We start from the raw sequence: 22,532 nt of genomic DNA on the forward strand, positions 1-22,532 counted from the left end.
TGGGTCATGAATTAATCCAGAAGGTCAAAAGCAAAATACTTCTTCATATTACCTTTGTCTAGTTTGGAGTTTTGGCATTTTTGAAGACCAGCCATTTGATGCACATGAAGTCTTGGTAAGAAGATTCTCCCATGTCTTTCCTTGTGTGTGTAAATGCTTTTAGTTTTTCAACTATCATCTTACTCACTCTACTAAATCCAATACATTCCCTGTTTCTTATGCCTTACTTTAAATGTGAAGACTTACTCCGATTCTTAGTCACTGCACTTTAGCCTCTCATCTGTAAGGTCATCTGGATTCATGTGCCATAGCTGCCCTGTGGCTTGGCCCATCTGCTCAAACAGCAGCCACATACTGCACCACTCAGCAGACCTGTGCCACCCCTTGCATCTCAGAAGCACCCCCATCAATTCTCAGTGTGCTAGCCACAGATTGCTCCAGCCAAAGGACAAAAGGATTGACCCATTCCCTTCTCCCTGCCTACAGGGCTGAGCAGTGAACTGAAACAGCCTGCTAAGCTGTCTGATGAATATAAGAGAGGATTAATGGATTTGTGGGGAGGGGAAGAAGGATTAGTTGTCAGTGGGGTAAACGGGTTGATCTTACTCAGTGCCATGGGGAATAAGTGACTGTTCCCAGAAAGGGAAACTGCTCTTTCTGAAAACAGTGCAAACCAAAACAGGCTCATGACAGTCATGAAACCAGTGATGTGACTATGGACATTAATCCTGGAGCATCCACCTCAACAATGTATCCTCACGCTTCTCATCTCCTGCAAAATAGTTTTGGAAAAATCCTGCATGCAGTTGAAAAACCTGGCACTAATATTTAGGAGGAATATGACTTAAAACTGAGTCCAACAGCCATTCTGTAAGTTACAATATGTACCAGGTGAGCAAAGGCTGCAGAGCTCCAGCAAGAGCCTGCCGGTACATGCAGCACTGCAGCAGAAGTGCATGTGCAGTGCGATTCCAGAGGATTCATTTACACAGCCAGCAATGGGGCTCTCACAGCCCAGACTTAAATAGGATCCATGCAGCTGTACAACACAGGATGAGTGCACACAGCACTTAGTGGGGACGTAAAGCCCCAGATGTCTGTATCCGCTCTGTCTCTAGAACAGCAGTTAATCACAAAGAGTATTGCAAGGATTAATAGCACACCCTCGGGTGAAATTCTGCCCCAGCGGAGGTTATTGAAAAACTCATGTCAAATTCATTACGGTCTAGAGAGAAGCTTAGACAAAAACCTCTAAGCCTACAGACTATGAGCATACTCTGAAGTACACACACTACAGGGGCCAACAACTTCACATGCAGCTCAAATTTTGGCACTGATTGAAATGGAAATGTTTGAGCAGGCAACCCACATCCAGATCCTGCCCCAACTCATGCCAGTACTTGACTCCACAAGAAATTCCACGTGTAAAAATGGGCAGTGCCCTTCTTTCTTCAAAGGCTTTTAGATTTAATGCATTTGAATTATACACATTTATATAGGCAAAGCCTTTAATTCTGCAGTATACTGGCTTTCCTTGCTTAGCTATTTAAAATAAGGATGCAACTGAAGCCATTGTATTTAATTTGGAATAATTAATTTTTCTGACCGATCATATTGCTCGCTGTATAAAAAAGTTAGAAATATAAGGATAGTTTTATTTGTATAACATGAGTATCAATTAATTTGTGATAAAACAAAAGCCATTACAAACTCCCTAATATTGAGAAGGAATTTGTTTTCTATGGAGATCATTTCTGCATAAATACTAAAAAGGCAACATTGCAGGTTTCATTCTAGGAGCTCCAACTACATGCTGAAAGTCCATTATAGCTGGCATCCTCCTGCATACACTGACCTCAGTGAAATTATAAATTAGAAGAAATGAAGATAAATAATAAATGACTGAGAGTTGATTACTGGGGATACCATTCCTCATTAATTATCACATCTTTGTAATTATGTGTTTATCAAATCCTGTTTTTAATAAAAATGTTTCTCAGTGTGAAAAGGCGTGTAAAACTGTGAATACATTTGAGAGTCCTGCATAGGTTGAAACGCTGAAAGAAAAAAAAAAAAAAACAGAATCCTTTTCTTCAAGATAATTACTATCTATTTGTTATAATCAAGTCAAATGAATACAAGGACGAGTTTCTGATAAAGGAGAGACACATGAAAAAGCAGAATATGAAAAATCACCTGTGTAATACTGTAGCTACATTCATCTCTCTTGCTTCAAGATTTAATCTACTACAATGCTATTAGCCATGTGTCAGTCAGGAATATAAAGATCTTAATGATAAAATTTTATATGTGTCAAAATAAGAGCTCAGTTTAAATCTGCTTGTACAAATCTTAGATTAGGTTATCATTAATTATAAATGTAATAGCAATATACTTCTTCCCTTTAAGCAAAAAATATAATTTCCAGTGAAGAGAATGAAATAATATGAATTTTCCCGTAGCACAGACATTAAACATGATCTTATTTGGTATTGTCTGCTAAGGAGGATGACTTTAATGTCACACATTTCCATCCTCTGGTCCAGTTGTGCCATTCGTTACACACACACCTTACACTTAAGGACTAGACACATGGACGTGCAACTCTGGAGCAATCTGCAGTCCAGTGCGAAAGCTTTCTGAAAAGAAAGAATCTGCCCACATTCTACATGGCCACCATGAAAACATTTTTGGATGACCGAGTCCACTCCTGAAGCCTCCATTACAATATCATAATTAGATACCAACCCTAAATTCTTCGGTGTGCTGCAGGAACAGGGATGGTCAAAGAGAAAAAGGAAGGTGGATGTTCCCTAAAATACCTTGATATTTTCTTGGCTTCAGAGGATGGCTGCGTTTGCAATATTGCGTTCGTGAATTTAATTGAAGCTGAAGATAGGTACGATTCACAATATGGTGCTGGAACATAAATCCGCGGGGAGCAGAAAGCAGACATGAAGTCTTGAACAGCTGAAGAGCACTACTTCGGTGCTCAGTGAAAAACTCCATGCCCTTGAGAAATAAGTCCTCAGCTGCAGTTAGCACTTCTCCCTGCCCCTCACCAGTCCCTAGCACAGAAGATCACTGTGTTACTGCAGTGGCCACTCACCTTGCCACTGACACGTCTTGGTGCTCCACTCTTCTGGCCTGGGATGCAACTGGGGACAGCTGCATCTCAGCAGAAAACAGTAAGGAACCAACCTCAGTTGGGAACCTGCAATTTCCTTGTCAAGTGAGGTACCTCGCTACGGTCTTTTAATAGAAACAGTTCATCATAGGATGGTTGCCACCACAAAATAACAGAAATGCAAGAGGTAGGCTTGTAGAAAACACACCTAGTCTGATACATTTGTCAGGAAAGGTTGAAGAGAATTATGGTTATTGAAAAAATAAGCTTTTGAAAGTCTGCAGAAGAGCCAACGGAAGCTATGAGTTAAGAAGATGGACTCTTGATAGGATGACTTCTTGTAACCATGAGATGACAGAGGGATATGACAGAGGTTGATGGCTGCACTGGCCTTCACAACCTTGTATGATAGCATGAGGTGGCCAAGACACCTTTTCACTGCAGTGCACTTGGCTACTCCACAATTTCCTGGGCTCATGCAACCACCCTGTGTCATTCTTGAAGAAGTATGGCAGTGTTTCTCCCAGATTCTACTGCTGTTTACTTTAAATGTACTATTCAGAAACTCCAGTGGTAGTTAAAAAATAATAATTTACTGCCATTTAAACCAAAAACTGCATGCACCGTGACCTAGGTGCACTAGGAAGTGCTCCTGAGCCTTGCAGTCTAGACACAGCTGAAAGGACTGGCATCACATCCGACACATTTTACTTCTACTGAAAATGGTGAAAGACAGCTGGAATAATATGCTAAATGAACCAGCTGCGTTGGCCAGCTGTTCTGTTCTTTATGAGCTGTGTTTCTCTGGACTGTGGTCAAGACTATGCAGAATTTTGAGTTTTGCCATAGGGTCAAGCCTTGGCTATCTCTGTACTGATCTCACAAGTCCTGCTGGCATCAGTGCCACAATGCCTGTTGTGCCCTTGGGCTGGGCAAGGAACCAGGAAAACCACAGGAAGCTCCTGAACAATGCACCAACCAAAAGCAGGAAAACTCTGAAACAAATGATGGTAGGAAGATGGAATGAGTGAAATTTGTGCTAATTCCACTGTTCGATACCATCTAGGTTACAGACGGACACTTCTGCTCTGCTTTCATGGAGCGGGTCTTGCAACCAGAACAAAGGAAGACTGATAGAGATGCCTTTTGTTTTGTGGTGTGCAAAATATACAGCTTTGCAGAAATGCTGCTGCTCTTATTCCTACTTATCTGACTCTACTGAAATGGATCAAGTCTAGATACTAACCCAACGACATAGACAAACAAGCGAGTACAGGAGCTGGTTTGCTGGGAGAGATGTTGCCATTATAGTGAAGATATTCATGCAAAGATGATGTAGGCATGGCCAAAATTAACCGAGTACAGCAGCAAAGAGAAAGGATATGGAGAAATAATTTTGTTTGGCTGAATGGAGGTGGTTTCAGAGTTCTGCCACTGATAACAGATGTGTCAGTCAGGCACAAGGCTGTGAGTTTAGATTTATACCTCGGTTGTAATATCCAGTGGCTGACTCAGTTAATATCTCCTTTGTCCTGTGTTTCTCTAGATCAAGCAGTGCAGATAATTATGAATAATGATAATGATTTGGGTCTCAGAGCAAATTTGCACAGATAACCACATGCCTATGGGTGATGTGGCTTCATGCACAATAATTAAGCATGTATGCTACGGGAAGCGAAGTAGAAAATGGGTAAAATCATTCCTTTAGAAAAAGATTTTTCAGATTTTTGGCCCCAAAAAGCTGTACCGTGTACCAACTGGAGGTAGCTGGGAGACTGACTTTAGAGTTCACAGAACCGAGGAAACACACGGTGTGTGTAACCAAGAGCAGCGTGTAGCAGAGAAATAAATATGAAAGCTACCTCTGAGCATGCCAACAACATCCAGAGCAGTGGCACGCAGAGACACCAGCGCCGTGAGAGCTCTCGAGCTGCGTCAGGCCATCGCTGCGCCAGGCTCCCAGGCACCTGGCACAGCCACTCCGCACCTGGGCCAGGACCAGCCAGCCCAAACTCGCTCAGCCTTCTCCTAGCAGCAGCTTTCTGCACGCTGTAGATGGGCCCTGGCCAGTCTGTTAAGTATCTTTCAGATGCACTGCTCTGAATTGCCGCCTGTGTGGCTGCTTGCGTACAATTCAGAGTAGAAGTTGGTCCACTAAACTGCAGGAGGTAAATGCATGGTTCCACGGGGATCTATCCAAATATATTTTTTGAGGATGTACCGTCTAGGGTTTCACGAGCTAACAAGATAAATTCAAAAAAACTTGCTTTTGCAAAAATGCCGCTTATATTTTAATTCTGTGATCAACGTACCAAAATAAGACTTTCTCAGACACTCTGACAGCTTCCACTGGAGAAGTTCAGGGGTTTATCACTTCACCAGTTGCTGTTAGTTCAAAGGAGAATTTTGTCATTTAATGTCTTGAAGGAACTTCAGTGGGCTGCCTATGTGGGACCAGCAGCTGATGTCAGAGAAGATCATCATTTAGGAGCAGGTCTACGGGGGGAACAGGCCTTTTCTGTATTTCTAAACAAGGAAAATGTTTAGGAGAGCTTCACAATCTTTTCAAGCGGTATCTTCCATCTTTGGAAAAAGGCCACATAGCTGGAATTTCTCTCTACTAACTTAGAGCCTGATTACTGACTCCCTGTTCAGGTAATAGTTAATATGCACAGAGGGAGGCACTTCCAGAGAGTGATTTGAGTTTTGACAGCCTGAACAGCTTTACTGTCAGTGCCAAGATCTTCAAGTTCATCCGTGCATTCTCTGTTAAGACCTTCTGGGTATGATTCAGCTTCAGATTAAGGCACCTCCATTCAGTTGTCTATATGCAGATGTCTCAATATCTATCATATCCACAACAATCATATTAGAATGGAAATTTGAGGGTTAGATTCATCTTCACATCCAACTAGACTAAACCTCTGCCTGAGGCCCAGCTCTCCAAGTGCCCTAGAGCTGATCAGCAGTCCTTGCAGATTTTTTTTACTACAAAGCTTCTCGAGGTGTCCTACAGCACTTGATCAGCAGGTGTTTCAATCTTCAGTGCCCGTTATCAGATGCGAGCAGCAATTTCTTAGCAGTACTGAGTCTGAATAGACCACGGTGTGCACTGCTGTGACAGCAGCATCGCATCAGTCCTTAAGGTGCCATGGCCCATCAACTTGGCTTGCTATAGTCATGGGCAGATGTGCCCAAAATCTCATTTTCTTCATTTCTCAGAGACTTGGTGTTTACATGCAAGAATGACTGCTGAGAAGCACTAGTGTACGTGCTAGCCTTATGATACCTGCCACCTGCATTGCTTTAATGGAACTGCTTCAGTCTGTATTACAATTTATACGAGTGCATTCCAGTCTTTAATGGACTGTCCATCAAACATCCCTATGAAACGGGGAAGAACCATTGTCTCAACTCAACAGATAGCAGAGCATAAAAAGATGGAGCTTTCTGCTGGTTTCTTTATCTAAGAAAAGTTTGCCTCGATTATAAAAAATAAAAATACAATTGACCAAAGAGAATGCTCTTTGAGGGGAAAATTTCTCTCTTCTCACTACCTTGTGCTCAGAATCCCCCAGGTTTTGACATTGCTCTGTCAAGGCTAGCCCACCCTCCCCTTCCTCACAAGCTCTAAGGAGGCATCACATGGCAGCAGACAAGGTGGAACCATTCCACTCATTGTCAAAGGCAGCCCTATCAGCAAAGTGCTCCACCTGGTTTTAGAGTCAGAAAAAATGAGTTCTCCACCTATTCAGGCTCTTCTGTGAAAGATTATCACAGGTGGTCTAAGACTGGTTTCCTGCCTCCTGTTACTCTGAAAGAGAATGAGAGGAAAGGTGGCTCCTTGCTAAGCAGATGAGGTAGCCAAGACACGTATCTCAGTCTGCCACAGAATGGAGACAGGATGATAGTATGTTTTCTTTCCTCTTTGGTTGCACAGAATCAGGCTGCAAGGCAAAATGCCTATCATTTTCTACAGGAGTATAATATCTAACCTTTCATATTAGTTCCCATGGGGATTTTTAGAAAGTCTTCCTAGAAAGAACAGTCACACATGTCTGCTGAATAAAATCAACGGAAATGTAAATGGACTTTCTCACTTTTCGAGGATGGATGTTTTTTCAATGTCTCAGAAATGGCTTTGATTTTTTTTTTTTTTAAATGAACCTAATAGCTGCAAATTGAATCCCATACCAGCAATACAAATTACAGAATATGACAAGGAAACTTTGAAGTGATAAGTACAAGCATTTGACAGGCTGAGGTCAGTACAGCATTTTGGGTATCTTGGTTCTGCTTGAGAAACCGAGCAACATCAAAGAAGTCAGAGGCTGCAAAGGCCACTGTAACACCAAGCTATTCTCTGCCATTACTACTTAAAGGGATCTGGATCCTGCACTTGATATTTCCTAGGGGAAATGCCTCATGAAGAGACTAGTGCTAAGCCCTGCTTCCAGCTTTACTCTCAACATAGCCGAGAGGAGAATTTGACCTTTGGTAACTTGATTAATACCAAATTAACAGACGGCTTTGGACTTTACAAGATTGTTTGCTTATCCTTTCTGTCATGCTTTCCTCCCTGAGACCCAGCAAACACCACCCTCTGCACATGCTGAAAGCGGTGACAAACCCCTGGTCTCGAGCTGGGTGTCCCTTGTCCACAACCCACCCCGACAGAGCAGTTTGTTTCACCTTGGATGCAACGCGTTAGTGTTTTTAAGAAGTGTTGCTCGTGGTCTTGACATTTGACAAAGGTTACTCTGAAATTCCCATTAAAATAACGTGGGAGAGATGCCTCTGGAGAAGTACAGCATCAGTACTCAGAGCCCCACTGCAAAGCATCTTAAATTAAATGAAGCAGCATCAATACCACAAATTTCTATAAAAACACCCGTGATTTAATACAACGTTCTCTTTATGTAATTAAACCAGACTCCAAATAGCACAAACACAAGAGATTAAACCCGTCTTACCTGGAATAGGTATAATGGGAATACTTTCATTGGGGACCACACGGGGTGAGCTGCTGTCCTCCACATAGAAATGGGCAGTCTGAAAACACTTTCTGTTAAAGGGGAAATAAAAAAAAAAAAAAGGTTCAGGGTGTGAAAAAGCCCAAAAGTTCTGCACATCTTTGGCTTCTCCATTTCTACTCCACATTTTCAGATATTATAGTTTAAAAAAAAAATCAGTAAGTGAAAACATACTTGAGTTTTCAACAATTTCAATCCTAATTCCAGATTCTGGTGTGCTCTAATTCACTGACATCTGACATCCAGCCATCATAAATGCCTCTGTACATTATTCCAAAGTACCATTGAATATGGAATTATACTCACAAAAGTCAGCAGTTGCAAAACAGGTTTCAAATACATCATCCAGAAAGAAACTGCACACAAGAAACATATTCAGCATACACTTCAAGCCAAATCCACCCAAGACACTAACATTTCCAGGGAACACACACTTACTGTAAAGGTTTATGATATGTATCAGCGGACAGACAGTCATACAGCATCTGTAACTGCTGCGTGTCACGATGTTCTGCTACAGAAGTTATCTTTCAAACATTTCTTTTTTTTTTTTTTTTTTTAACACCAGAGCCATATAACACTCATCCCATCCTCCTCCTGCAAACTTGTATTACATATGCTGCTACAGAAAAATGCAAGACACTTAGCTTGGGCCCCAGGACTCAGCTCTGAAAAGGCCTATAAAGAATAGAACTTAAATCCACCTGACTTTTTTTTTTTTTTTTTTTTTTTTACCTGTATTTAAGGCAAAGCAGAGAGCACAAGCTGGTCATCACAGAAAAGGTACTGAGCAGAACAACATGAAGAGATCCGAGGAGACTCTGCATGGTGATGTTAACTGAGGCAGGGTTTTCCAACACCAGCGTCACTGCTCATTGCTGACTTAATGAGCTGCTTGAGGCTGGAACTGAATATTTAATGAGTCTTGCTTGGTCTGAGCAGCTATTGTGACACGAGAAGGGTCTGCTCTCATCTGTCAGGGGCACTTAACAATAGCTTCCCATTGCAGAAAGATGCCCTTCGCTGCAGCCCTTAATGAACTGCTCAACACCTGGGCAAAGTTTGCAGGCGGCCTTCCGAGCTGCGCCCTTTGTCAAGTTGCTGTTTTCCTTGCTGAAACATATTTGCATGGAGTGGCTTCTAAGTTTCTGCCTTGCAGCCTGCTCCTCTGTAATTTGGGCATTGTGCTCTGCATAGAGAGCCCACTCTGCTGAGCCGGCTTTGCTGACACGGTCAAAGTAATTTGTGCTCGCTTTGTTTTCAACATCCATATGTGCCAGAGAGCAAAAAAGTCGCTGAAAAGCAAACCACTCTCCTAGGCAAAACCAGAACCAAAAATAATCACAGGCACTTGCTTTCTATGCATTTGTACTTTCTAGCCCACAATCAGAGCGCTTTATAATGCAAGCACATGCTGTAGCAGCACAAGTACAACTTAAGACAATACAGAAGCAGGAAAGGGCATATTGCACAGCACAGAGCAACTGTCTCATAGCAGCTTTCTATTTTCAGACACCATGTCTTGCATTGTGCTGGAGTTATTTATTTAGTCGGCATGCTTTTGTTAAGAAACACCATAAGGTGAGTTCACACATGAGGATGCAAGATGTGCAATAGCCTCAGCATTTAAAACCATCAGCTAAACCCCCCCCCACCCTACTCTTTCCCCAGTCTCATTTTTTTTTGGCAGCCTTTATTTTGGACAATGCACACCCTGGGGGCACAGAGCAGAATAAATCAGTCACACATAAAGAAGAAACTATGAATATGAAACAGGCAAAATGTTCCTGATTTTGATATATTTGGGGCTCTTTCCCTTGAGTCAATACTACAGAAATCCTTGAACTGCTTCTCCTCGTAATGAAGGCCTTAAGAAGGTGTTTGATAAAAGGACAGACCTTTACATAGGGATTTACAGGATTTTTTTAAGCTGACGATACTTAAGAAAAGCAATTATTTTTTGTAATTTGTTATTTTAGACTCCGAGAGACTCTGTTAGGCTGGCATTATGCTTTTTTTTCAGTGCAGCCGTAAGATAGCTTTTCCTTAATAGCCTCCCAACATGTAATTGTATTGCATAATCACGCTGTGTGATACTGTACGGCCCGCGATGGCGATAGCCGAACACCTAGCGCAGCGTATCTCTGCTGAGCACAAGGGTGGAATAACAACGTACTAAATGAATATTTCACACAGCAAAGTTCGCTGCAATCTTTAATGTCATTAACAATTCTGTATTTTACTCCTGGTAGACCTTCTGCAGCTGTTTTTGAAAAGGCAACCGCATGATTTGAATAAAGGTTTTCTCGGTTACAAACATCACATAAAATACACCCTTATCTTATGTACACCCGTACATAACACAGCGTGCTCATCACTTCACAATGCTAGATACCGGCACGTTACACAATGACATACCCCTCAAACATTTTTTAACCTGCTCACGATTGCTGTTTTCCGAGTTATTCAAGTTTATCCTCTACATCTGAGCTCCTGGCACCCACATCTTGGTGACTCCCCCATTTCCCAGGGGCTCCTGGTGATGGGGTAAGGCAGCACCGATGGGAATATGCAGGCTCAGACTCAAGAGCAGGATAAAGCAGACTGATCTTCAAAAGACCTTTTACAATGAGTTTCACAAACTCACTCCATGAATTTTCCAGCAAGTTCTGCTTACTGGGCCTCTGTTTACTCTCGTACGTCTCCTCTGTGCAGCTCCAGGAGGGAGCATAAACCTTGGGGCACCACACAGATGCCCACAAGCCGCCCAGTTTGGATAATGGCCATTTTTTTAGCCTGGGACTGACCAGTTAAGGAGCTGCCTGGATCCAAGAAGAGCCTTCTGCAAACTCACCTAGCTTGTAGTAATATACACTGATCGTTGGAATGGAGGCTATGGGAAACCATTTCAGTAAGTGTCTTCTTCCCTGCTTTAGGGTGCTCCTATCTCTTCCCTGGCACGTTCTTCTGCCCATTACCTTCCCGTTGGTATACAAACCTTAAGTGGCAGCAGTTGCTAAGGCTACAAAAGGCTGCAGTGAATCTGTGTATATCGGGAGGGCTGGATAAAGGGAAGGGGTGAGAGCAGAAAATTGCTTGTTTCAAGTCATTGGACAAGCAGCCATGAAGAGAAGTGGGAATGGATGCAGGGCTTGACAAGGTGCAAGTCTACAACAGTTTTCAGGATGAGCACTTCAGCCTGTAACTTTTGACCCCAGGGTGTATACATGTTCAGGTATTTGCACCCATCTGCCCATTTGCTCAGAAAACCGACATGGTCAGCAGAAAAAAATGAGCTTTTTCTTCTGACAGAAGCAGCCCTTAGTGAATGAGCAATCTGAATTTGTCAATGGCATAAATGATTATTAAAATTTTAGCAACTGAAACACTAATTTTAGAGTAATTCTTGTATTCAGCAGAGGCTGAGCAAAAGCAAATCGCAGCCTTCATTTCAATTCCAAAAGATTTCAGAGAGCCCACATCTTTTCTGCAGTATACCAGAGTCTGTTGTCTCTGAAATAGGCTTGTGTGCAGTGAAGCACACAATTTTCTCTAGCCCCATATGTTTTTTGGCTCCCTTTCCCTGGGGTACAATAACTGTGCGAGATTGTGGTGATCAGATACACAATTGTCACATATGGACCGAAATGCAGAAAGTAAAAGACTACGAGATTAGCATCTCCCGAGAGAAGGAGCAGAGGCAGGGTCTGGAATGCAAAGATGACGTTAGGGAGAGCATCCCCCTGCCCCGAATCTTTTTGCAGAGATACCAACAACGCTTTATTAAAGGAAGCTAACAGAATGCAAAGTCCAGAGCAGCAGCACCTCATTATCACACTGCAAGCAAAAAAAATATGCCAAGAGATGCTTCTGATTAGCTAGGTTAAATGCTTGTTCCATCTCTGCTGAGCAAAACACCAGATTAGCTGCTGTAAAAGAAGAGATGCCTCGTGAGATTTTGACACTCAAAACAGGTTTCCTTGGTTATTAGTTAATAAACCTCAAGCAGCTTCTCCTTTATGCTCATCTAAAAGCCAGATCACACGACGGCCTGGAAGCATGGATGCATTTTATTTTCGCATAGAAGATAATGCCTCAGTGTTTAGTTAATTCTGCCGCCAATGCAAACACACAGCGTGTGCTGCAGCCAACGGCAGTGCTGGGACCAGCTCTGAGGGCAGCGCTTGGCCTTTACTCCTTTGTGCTCCGTCTTGCACGGGCAGCATCCCCTGATCTGCGCTGACAGGCGAGGGATCTGCACTGCTCAGGAGCAGCTGAGGCAGGAGGAAAAGGAGCAGGGGATTACTGCGGTAGGGCAAATGACTGCCTCTGCAGTGGCCGGCTGACACCGCCAGAACAGCGGCTGAACATGGGAAATATCAAAGGGGAATGCTTCGCTTCCTGGGGACACCCAAGGGCCGTGTCCTGCCTTACACGCTGAAGTGCCTGGCATGGTCACCGATCCCTTGTTCATCAGGGATCTACTCTTTCTTTCCACAGCAGCCTCTGTTGGCTGGAGTCAGCATGTATTCCCTCTCCGAGGCTGGGCAGATTTATTCTTTATTTCTGTAAGAGCACTGAGGAGCTCCAGACTCTTGGTTTCTTTGCAGTTACTCTCTCCTTGGGTCATTACCTCCTAAAGCATGACCAATTCGGGGCAGATGGCTTGAAGGGGTCCTGGAGGCCTATTCACTACCATCAGTGCAGGGCAAACCTTGTCCTCTGGGTACCCTTCCTCCAGAAACAGCCTCCCACAGACAGGAACTCTGCAGAACATACATTTATTGATGAAGAGGTGCTGCAGCCACCCTACTTTCACACACAGTCCTTGGCTGGCAGGCAGCACAGGCAAGACTGACCAGAAGTCAAACCAGGATCTGTAAGAGACCTTTATAGCAGGCTGCTCAGGACATGGCTTATTCTTTATCGAACGCAACCTGGATACAGGCGCTCATTCATCATGCTCCTCCATCACGGGGAGGTCTGCAAATAACTACCAAATAAGGCCACAAAGACAGGAAATTATCCCTTTCACTACCTCTGCACAATCATTTTTGCTTTCAATAGAAGAAAAGATGCTTCAGATTCTCACCGAACTGTTTTGCATGTTTTCCAGGAGACACAATTAAGATTGGTTTCTGCTGGCACCAAAACCAGGGTATGTATGCAGTCAAGTGTACTAGTAACACATGGCTCTGCACTTTAAACTAGCTTCACTATTCCTTGGCAAGCATTTGTCACTGTCAGAATTGGCAATGACTCCTCAGAAAAGAGCCGCAGACTACAGAACAACAGAAGTGCTGCAAATCATGACCATGTCACCAGCAGAGCAGTGGATGGGAGCCTGGACAACAGCTGTCTGCAGTCTGCACTGCTCTAGCTGGGGTCATCAGTCACTGATTTTTATGAGCAATAAAACTGACTCAAGCGTTAAGAAGAAAAAGAGAAGAAAAAAAACACATGGAAAAAGCTGATCTTATGAATATGAATAAGTGACCAGCATGGAGCAGTGATATTCCATTCATTGTATCAGAAGGGCATCTGCGTTTTCTCTTTTTTAGCCATAAAATGGCTTGTATTGCCCCAATTTTCCTCAATTATTTTCCTTCTCAGGTCTTAATGCTTAAAGACCAGAATCCAAAAGCTGAGTTACAAAAGAACCTATGCTGTGCTGGAACAGTGACGCTGCGAAGGCTTACTGAAGTTGAGCTATGGGAGGATATACAAAGCAGGAATGAGCAAAAACCAAGACTGTGAAGAAGAGCTGAAAAAGGAGGAAAATTTCCCTGTGATAATGCTGATTCTCCTGCATATCCCTCCTGAAGACGATTCACCTTCTCCCCACAAAGCAATTTCTGCCTGTAATCTTCTTGAGCAGTGTTAAGCATCGTACAGATATGATAACTGGAGAGGTCTAGACAGTACATGGATAGATTTCAGAGGTTCACAGCTGCCAAGTGTTTGGCAAGCCAAATGGTGAAAAGAAGGCTGGCCCTTCCAGAAGACTTCCTCTGGGCAAGGAGAAATGCTTTTCCACACTCCTCAGTCGTGTACCAACACAGTCCCATAGAAGCTAAAAGGATCCAAGTGCTAATCACCAGTCCAACCACACCTACTTAAAACTACACATATTACTAAATCACAGAGAAATAAAGACAGGAAAAATGCTGGGAAAAGGCAGAGAGGGAAAAAAAAAAAGTAAAAAAAAAAAAGTGTGTAAAACTCTGAGGCAGTATTTGTGATGAAGAATAAACCACTAGTAAAATTCTCCATCTGAAAAACTAATCTGCAAACAAGGCAAAGGATTTTTGACACAGAAAGACAGCTAATTTAATATTGATGGCCTAAATTTGCCAGCTGACTACACAGCTCTCCACAAAATTAAAAATCCTCTTCTTCCTATCCTCTGAGATCCTGGATTTAGATGTCATCTTCCTGCACCAGATGACACACCCATTTAAATCACGTATGGTACTGAACTCAGACATTAGACAAGAAATGTTCATTAATAGAAGGGTATTGAAATGGCTAACAGCACACACCAAGAGGAGCTGCTTTCAAGTCATCCCCCCCATCATCAGCTGTGTGACCAGAAAGTGCCCAGGTGGCCAACGGAGAAATGCACTTAGAAAGCTCTTTAACTGCAAATTGTAAGTGGATAAATCGTAGTTTAACTCAGCACAAACATTTTCCACGCTTCCTTATCCCATCTTGCTGTGGTCCCTGGAGAATGGCAAAGACGATCGTGAAGCCTTATTTGTGATGACACTTGGCCCTGTACCACTTGGTAGCTAATTACTCTCCTGGTGACCTCTGACAGGGCCAGCAGCATCAGGCCTTCCCCTCCTGCTTTAATCAATACTCACAACAGCTGTGTTGGATACACTCAGCAATTTTACAGATGACTGAATGGGTTTACTTTACTCATCAGTATTTGCTGCTGTAAGAGAACGAGCTTCTTAGCATATGCATTACCGCTCAAATTTTTAATGTCTTCGGGCAAAAATGGGGTAAAAAAAGCTATAGGTGGTATCTTAAAATGGTTTAAAAATTAGGCATAGTTTTAAAAGCAAAGAGAAGCCTGATGTATTCATTTTCCTTTCCCTGAGCCAACTATTTATTTAATGCAACATTCATACCACAAAGACTAGAAAATCAGAGGAAAACAAACGCATGCCTTTTCCAATCAAATAATACCTCAGGCAATTCCTGCAAAACGTGTACTTCCAATGCCCTAAACGTAACATAATATTAAAAGGGAAGCGAAAACTTTCTCACAGAAGGAAGCTAAATGTAGCCAAGTGAAGAGTTGTTCTCTAATCACGAGAACTGCAGCAATCAATGAAGATTGCCTCTTACTAGAAAGGAGCTTTTAGTAGCACCTCCAAGAACTCAAAATTGGGCATACTTGATATTACCATTTCAGGACATGAATTCCCTTTGGGATGAATCTCAGAAGAGGTAAGAAAAAGAGTGAGGGTGGCACACCAGGAAGTTAAGATGCAGCTATTTTTAAATGCAAAGTGTAATTCATGGATCAAAGTTGTGCTGTAAGAAGCACGATACAGAAATGATCCCAGCTAAGAGAGGACAGAAAAGATTTGGCTTCTGCTTGGAACATTCACCTAAATGTCCCCAATTAATCTTACCTCAGCTCTCAAAATGGAAGAGCTCTACTCTTCTTGTTGCTAAAATGCTCCTTCCTCCTCTGAATGAGACATCAGGACATTCAACTGACAATTATCTTAGGTATCCCAAGCTACAGACAGGGACCTAAACATGACACCAGAATGTGCTAACAGATCAGGCACAATTTTTCTCTTCTGAAGGCCCTGACCATCTTCAAGCCGAAATGCCACAGTTCATTAAATATAACAAACTACTTGGTGGGAAGTGCACTCTTTCTCGTCAGAGATGTCCACTTGCACCTGGATGAAAACTGTATGGGAGAAACTAGGAAGATTTTGCAAAACCACTGGCCATATTTCATGTTCATCATATTGGGGCCAGGACAAAATATTAAAAATGTAATTATTTCTTTCCTCTTTTCCTTACTGTGTATTTAGAAGGTGGGCCTTTTTCACTGGCCATTTCAGAAAGAACCTCCTACTTATTTTTTTATTTTTTATTTTCTCTTAACTCTGTTTAGGACACAATTAGTCATGGAACAAAATGACACCTTTAGAAGCATAGCACAAAGGAAAAGAAAAGAGCAGCTGGCACCAAGAGCAGAGAAGCAAATTATTTAGTACCTGGAAGATAATGAGAACACTGAGAATACACTGCTTAATGGTAGCGCTCTGACAGGGCTGCGTACGTCACCTCATCACGCTAATACAGACAGACCGGGTGGCAGCCAGCTGGTCCTCCTTCCCCACCCATCTCCCTGAAAGCAAAGATTTGTAAGCCGCCAAATAATAAACCTGGACAGAAGTCTTGAGGATCATTAATCTTGCTATCAATCAACCCACTTGGCGACTCGCTTCTTGCTGCTGTTGGTACTAATGCGGTAGTGACTCAAGAGCTCTGTGGAAGCCTGGCGTATGCATGTCTGAAGCATTGCTTTAATGAGTTTCTTGCATTCACAGGTTAACAAATGTGACAAGGAAGCACAAATATCAGAGACAATAAGATGATGTCCATTGAACCAAACCCCTGAGAAATGCTGCACTGTGTATTCTGCTCTAGTATGCTGAACACATCTCTAACAAGCTCTGTAAAAATACTTGAGTCAGACCCCAGTGACCTATCTGGGATGCCAGGAGAGATGCAGCCATGCTAGTGCGAGCTCTGCCTGCTCCAATACTCCTTATCTGCTGGGCTACATACCTCGGGCATGGCTCTGCCCTAATAGAGCTATCTTGTAGAGAAGCAAGTTGTATGAGCTGAAGTGGAGTTCAGGTTAAACAGGACCATCAATGGGGTGTAAACATAGCCCCTGGGCTTCCTTGGCTAAAGACAACAGACCCACATCAATTCATAGATAAGCATAAAATGTCCCTCCATCAGTAGGATCAGTCCAGTAGTATTTACATTAAACACTGCAGTATTTTCTGCGAGAATGTTTCTAAAAAGTAAACTATCAGCAACAGCAGTAACATCAGACAAATCCCAAGATAACTGATACTTGAAGAAAAATCTGATTAATACCAAAAAGTGGTAAGCAGTATTAAGCATACTTAGACTCAATAAATGAGCACATGAAGTAAAAAAACATGCATATTTCAAATTACCATCTCCACAGACCAAAAAAGCCATAATAAAAAAAAAAAAAATCTAAAAATATAAGCAAGTAATGAAGTCCACTATATCCACTATAACACGAGCCAGAGGGGACTACAAGGATCGTCCTGAAAGAACTTGAAATAAAGTGAGAAAGAGTTTCCCTTTCAAAGTATCTATTAAGAACAAGGACATCTTTGAAGCTTCAAGCCTATGGCTCATTCAAAGCCCCTTGAATTTCAGTGTCAAGGAAATGCACTTTTATAGCACATGGGGACTCAAAGCATGAGGCATATCAGCAAAGTCATCATGAAGTATATTGACAGGCCCCCAATTATACAGAAGAGTCAAGAACTGAAAAATTACAAAGCAACAGATGTAGACGAGACTTTGCCTTTAAGGAATCATTCCAAATTATTCTGAAAATTCAGAATGCTTTCATCCTCATGACAAACTTTCTCAGTAAGAATACACTTGGGCAAATAACCTATTGCTTTCCCATTGTCTTAATCAGTCTGTAGAAACATCTAATAACAAAACTAATCGCAGTGAGGAGAATATCTTGATTCAAGATAAAAGTTCATTGCAAATAAGAAAAACAGGAAATTCAGTCGACCTATGTTAATTAGTAGATACCTTAACACCAGATACTGTTTAATATATTTTCTATTTATAGACTGTTCTCCTTTTTTTGCATGATTTTCAAAACTTTAATCTACCTTTTATTAAGCTCCTCATAACCTTTCAGTGTTGGCAAATGTGGGACTGAGGAAAAGGAGAAAAAATAACACAAGAAAGGGAGTCTGCATCTAGGAAAAACACGTGAATGCTCCTTAGTGTATGAAGAAATGTGTCTGGGTACGTCAGGCACTTGTTTGGAAGTAGACATGTAAATTAAAGGCAAGCTCTTGTCTCAGTATTTTCTTTTCTTTCACAGCACACGAAGTGACATAGCTGCAAAAGCAGGCATGCTATCCATGAGGAACGTAGGAGATGTCTGCACCTAGGTGAATTGTTCGGTGCTGACACCTCCAACAATTCAGATTCATTTTCCGCCTACTGTATTTATGCATTTCATTTCCATGGTCTTAAGTGATCCGCGGTGCTGCTTTTGCTCTGATTAGTGCAGCGATTAGACAGGGAGCTCAGGAGGGGAAACCAGAGCAGCACCCACCATGGCCAGCACCATGCATTCGGGCATGTGGGCAAAGGGAGCTTCCAGCCCCGACAGGGGTCCTGCCTTTAGACCCACTCCAACAATTTCCATTTATGTTGGTAATTGGGAATGGTAGTAACAAGCCTTCCTATTTTATTCCTGTATTTTAATTCAAGGAGTTTTGTGAGCTAAAAATGCTTAAAATGCAGACTAAACAGCAGAGTATTTTGCCACTATTTCTGGTAGTTTTGTCCCAGACATTTGGTTTCAGATCTGTGATTTCCTGTCGAGAACACACAAGTGTGAAATACTTGTTGATCCGTTTATTCATTTGCCTCCTGGCTGATCATAGCCATTTTGACAGAACAGACAAATTGATTTGCTCTGTGTTGTTTTTTCACATGCTTCTCCACCAGCCTGAAAATACCACCCCAACTTCCCAGATGCTGTGCTTAGGTCTTCATCACTCCTGCACCCTCATTTTTCATCCTGCACCCTCATTTTTGAGGCTTGCTAAGCCTATTTCACGCAATGCCCAGGATGTCTGAATTTTCACAAACTCTCGCTATAGCAGCTTCCACAACTCCATCTGCCAGACGAAAATGATACATAATATTTAGAAAAACTCTTTTTGAACCATTCATACCCAATGAACGATTTACATCACTCGCTAGGACACCAGACATATCTGCTGGCACGGATGCTCAAATATATCTGTGACAATTGCGCTTGGTTACCGCAGGCAGTATTTAACCATTATCTATGACACATCGCAGCAAACCATCTATTTTTCCAAGTCATGAACAAACATTGCAATTTGGAGAGGAAACAATTCCTGAACATTCTCATTGAGGAAATGGCAAATGTAACAGCTTCAAGTGATGAGGCAAAACTCTGTAACATCAGCACAAGTTATTCAATGCAAAGTAATTTCAGCAGGCTAACAAATGAGTCACTTTTCTCAGACAGACATGCAGCAGAATCCAGCGCCTTTAATTGATATGCCCTTTTATTTCAAAACATGCTGTCTCCCTCCGGTTGGACTAGACCAACGGGATGCAGCATTTCCCAGAAAGAGCTGAAGAAAGCAAACTTGGCATGACAGTAACTAAATGTTGATTCAAGGGAATTAGGAGACGTTCAAGGGGACAGGTCCCAGGCTCCAAATTACGCTCCACTCTTGTATTGCCCCCATATGATTATAGCAAGTTTGCTTACAATTTGCTGCTCACACTTCTAATTGGATTCCTGCAAAGGGCAGTTTGCTGTGCCATGAGCTTGTCACTTTAGATCCCGCTTTATCTCCAAACCACTCAATTAATAATCCATTCCATTTATTATAAAAGCATTTGTTTCGACCCATATGATGCTATCAGCAGCCATCCCATTAATATTTATTTTCACAAAGCGGTCCACTGATGTTAAGGTCTCAGATACAACTGGTAACTTTAAAAGAGGAAAAAACATGAAACCAAAAAAGTCAAAACAGAACATGAGCTGTAGCAGCAAACATCCAACCCATATGAATTTAACTCCTTCTGCACAGAAAGCCTAGTAAATACAGTGAGATTGGTGGAGGGCAATGACAATGGGAAAGCTCAACCAGTCACCAGAGAAATGCCGTGTGAGGTTGCCAGCACATCTCCCTGGGGTGGGGAGCTGCTGCCTGGAGCACCAAAGAAAAAAGATGCTGGAAAGAGGTGTGGAAAGGGAATGTTCCCCCACTGTCCTCCACCCCAGTGAACCTTAAACTCCGGGCTAGGGGAATATAGGGACCACAAAGATGGTTTAAAGCTGTTTTTCTTCAGCACCCTTTTCTGTCCCCAACACACAGGGAATTACAACACAGGCTGTTCCAGTTTGATTATTTTGGAAGTCAACAGGACCCACACTTGTCAGCTAAGGAGCAGAAGAGAAGTGTACTGCAGATGGTTTAAATGTCTGAAAATAAGCTGGTATAAAGCTCTTTCAGTACTAAGAAGCATTGCCAGGGACAGACTGGACATTCAAGTGAAAGTTCAGATCCTGCAGACAGCACCAAAACCCACCAAAATCTCAGACTCCCAGTAAAACGTGGACTTTTCATTTCCCCACAGGCCTAAGTGCAGCTTGTATTATTGCAAATGCTGGTGAAATGGGAGCATTTCTTCTGTGTTCAGAAGCGCCCAGCTGCTTCTCGTGCAGAATGCTCCTGAGAGTGAGATTACACATTCAGACATGGTGAGATGAAGCAGCTGCTGTGAATGTATATCAAATACTGTGATTTCTTCTCTTCTGCTCGCTTATTCTGTGCATCTTGAATAAAACTATGCTGCAGGGACAACAAGTCTCTTTGTAGTAGTCTCCACCTATTCCTTTAAACTATACAACAGGGAACTTGTTCAGTGTAGCTCTGTGGATAACAAAAACAGTGATGTTGAACTCTAACCTTCCACTACCACAAAGAGCTAAATTAATTCCCTGCAGCACATCAGTGCTGCTTTTGAAAAGGCCCAGACACTGCAAAAAAACAGATGGAAACTAAACTTATAGGCCTTTAAAGATGTCAAGCATTTCCTTGCAATGATGGCATAAGAATCTTTCTTCTTCCCATCAATTTTTTTATTAATCAGAGCACACATGGCAACTCCCCGTGTGGCACCACTCGGGGCTCACCCCATCAACATAAAACCTTGGGAAATTATCACCTCAGGTTTACCACTGGGATAACAATGCTTTTATACCTAGAGTTAAAAAGATGAATTGTCACAGATTTATAAATCAACACACAAGAGCAGACACCGAACTCCAATACCATTCTGCTGTCCCTTGTCTTCCCAGGGACTGTTTCTGCAATTCACTACAGGATCCGGCTCAGAAGGAAGCAAGGACTCCCGTTGCACTCTGCCGCCTTCATGCTTTTGCTTTCAGGGCTACCGTTTTGCACATTTTGAAGCACAAACCTGTCTTGAACTGCAGCAAAACAAAGCTTGCAGGCTCCTGCTCTAGCAACCAAATACTCTTAAGAGACTGCAGAGCCCCAAAGACTCCCAAATTCTCATCTCCAGCATCAAATTATGTGGAACAGAAAACACTTACTCATCCATTTTCTTGAAGCCGTTTGCGTGAGGATCTCAGTCAAGTTACTCTTTCTCTCCCAAAGAGCTGAACTGGCGTTTTTAACTTCAAGAGGGCAGAGTGGTTGTGAAGTGCCCAACCACCTCTGAAGAGACTTTGGGGACCTGGAGCCAGGTCCTTATTCAGAGATGACAATTATCACTGCGAGCATAAGAAAAAGGGCTCTGCCCTACTGACTGTAGCCAAGTGCTCCACGTAACTTGGCTTAGCAGTGATAAATGTCACGTTTACGATGCGTTTTGCAACATGGAAGTCCATAATTTGCTTTCCAGGGACCTATGCTTGATTATCAGGAGAGTTAGAAGCATTCACTGAAGTCTAATGAATAGAATTAACACATCATTTAAACAGGGACTAATATGTATGCAAATTAGAAAAAGTTAGAAATAAGAGTCCAACCCGTAATTTCAGAAAATGTAGACTGCATCCTTGTGAAATATGAATGTTTCAATTCACATCATATCTCCACATCTATGTTAGCTGCTTTGCATGTGAACAATAGGCATCAAGCCCATTTTGATTTTTATATTTGAACTTGGACTTACAAAATAGATTATATTGAAACTTGAATAATATATATGCTAATTAAATACTCCATTTAATGACATAAATAAAGACGAAGACCAACACAGGCCAATTTACATTTGCAAATTTCCTAATTACTTTATTTTCCTTTGGAAAGCAGAAACTTTATTTTCACAGTCACTGGAAAAAAAGGGAATAATTTCTTTGCTGAAATGATTTTAAAAATCTTTTCAACTTTTTTTTATTCTTTAGGAGTGATCTCCAAGGAAATACAATTCCTAAAATTGCTTTGCCTAGACAGATTCAATATTAAATGTCACCCAAGTCAAACTACGGTGATTTGTGCATGCAA

General features: G+C 42.1%; 1 protein-coding gene across 3 annotated transcripts in view; it reads right to left on the reverse strand.

Annotated features, from left to right (window-relative positions):
• Positions 1-22,532, reverse strand: part of PTPRG (protein tyrosine phosphatase receptor type G) — a 398,462-nt gene that overhangs the window by 31,266 nt on the left and 344,664 nt on the right. For all 3 annotated transcript variants that reach the window (XM_068694010.1, XM_068694009.1, XM_068694011.1), the window contains one exon: positions 8,101-8,192. In XM_068694010.1, coding sequence (XP_068550111.1) covers positions 8,101-8,192 — 92 coding nt within the window. The remainder of the gene's footprint in view (positions 1-8,100; positions 8,193-22,532) is intronic.

The sequence above is a fragment of the Anas acuta genome, chromosome 11, assembly GCF_963932015.1.
Source record: "Anas acuta chromosome 11, bAnaAcu1.1, whole genome shotgun sequence".
In the NCBI taxonomy this organism is placed as follows: domain Eukaryota; kingdom Metazoa; phylum Chordata; class Aves; order Anseriformes; family Anatidae; genus Anas; species Anas acuta.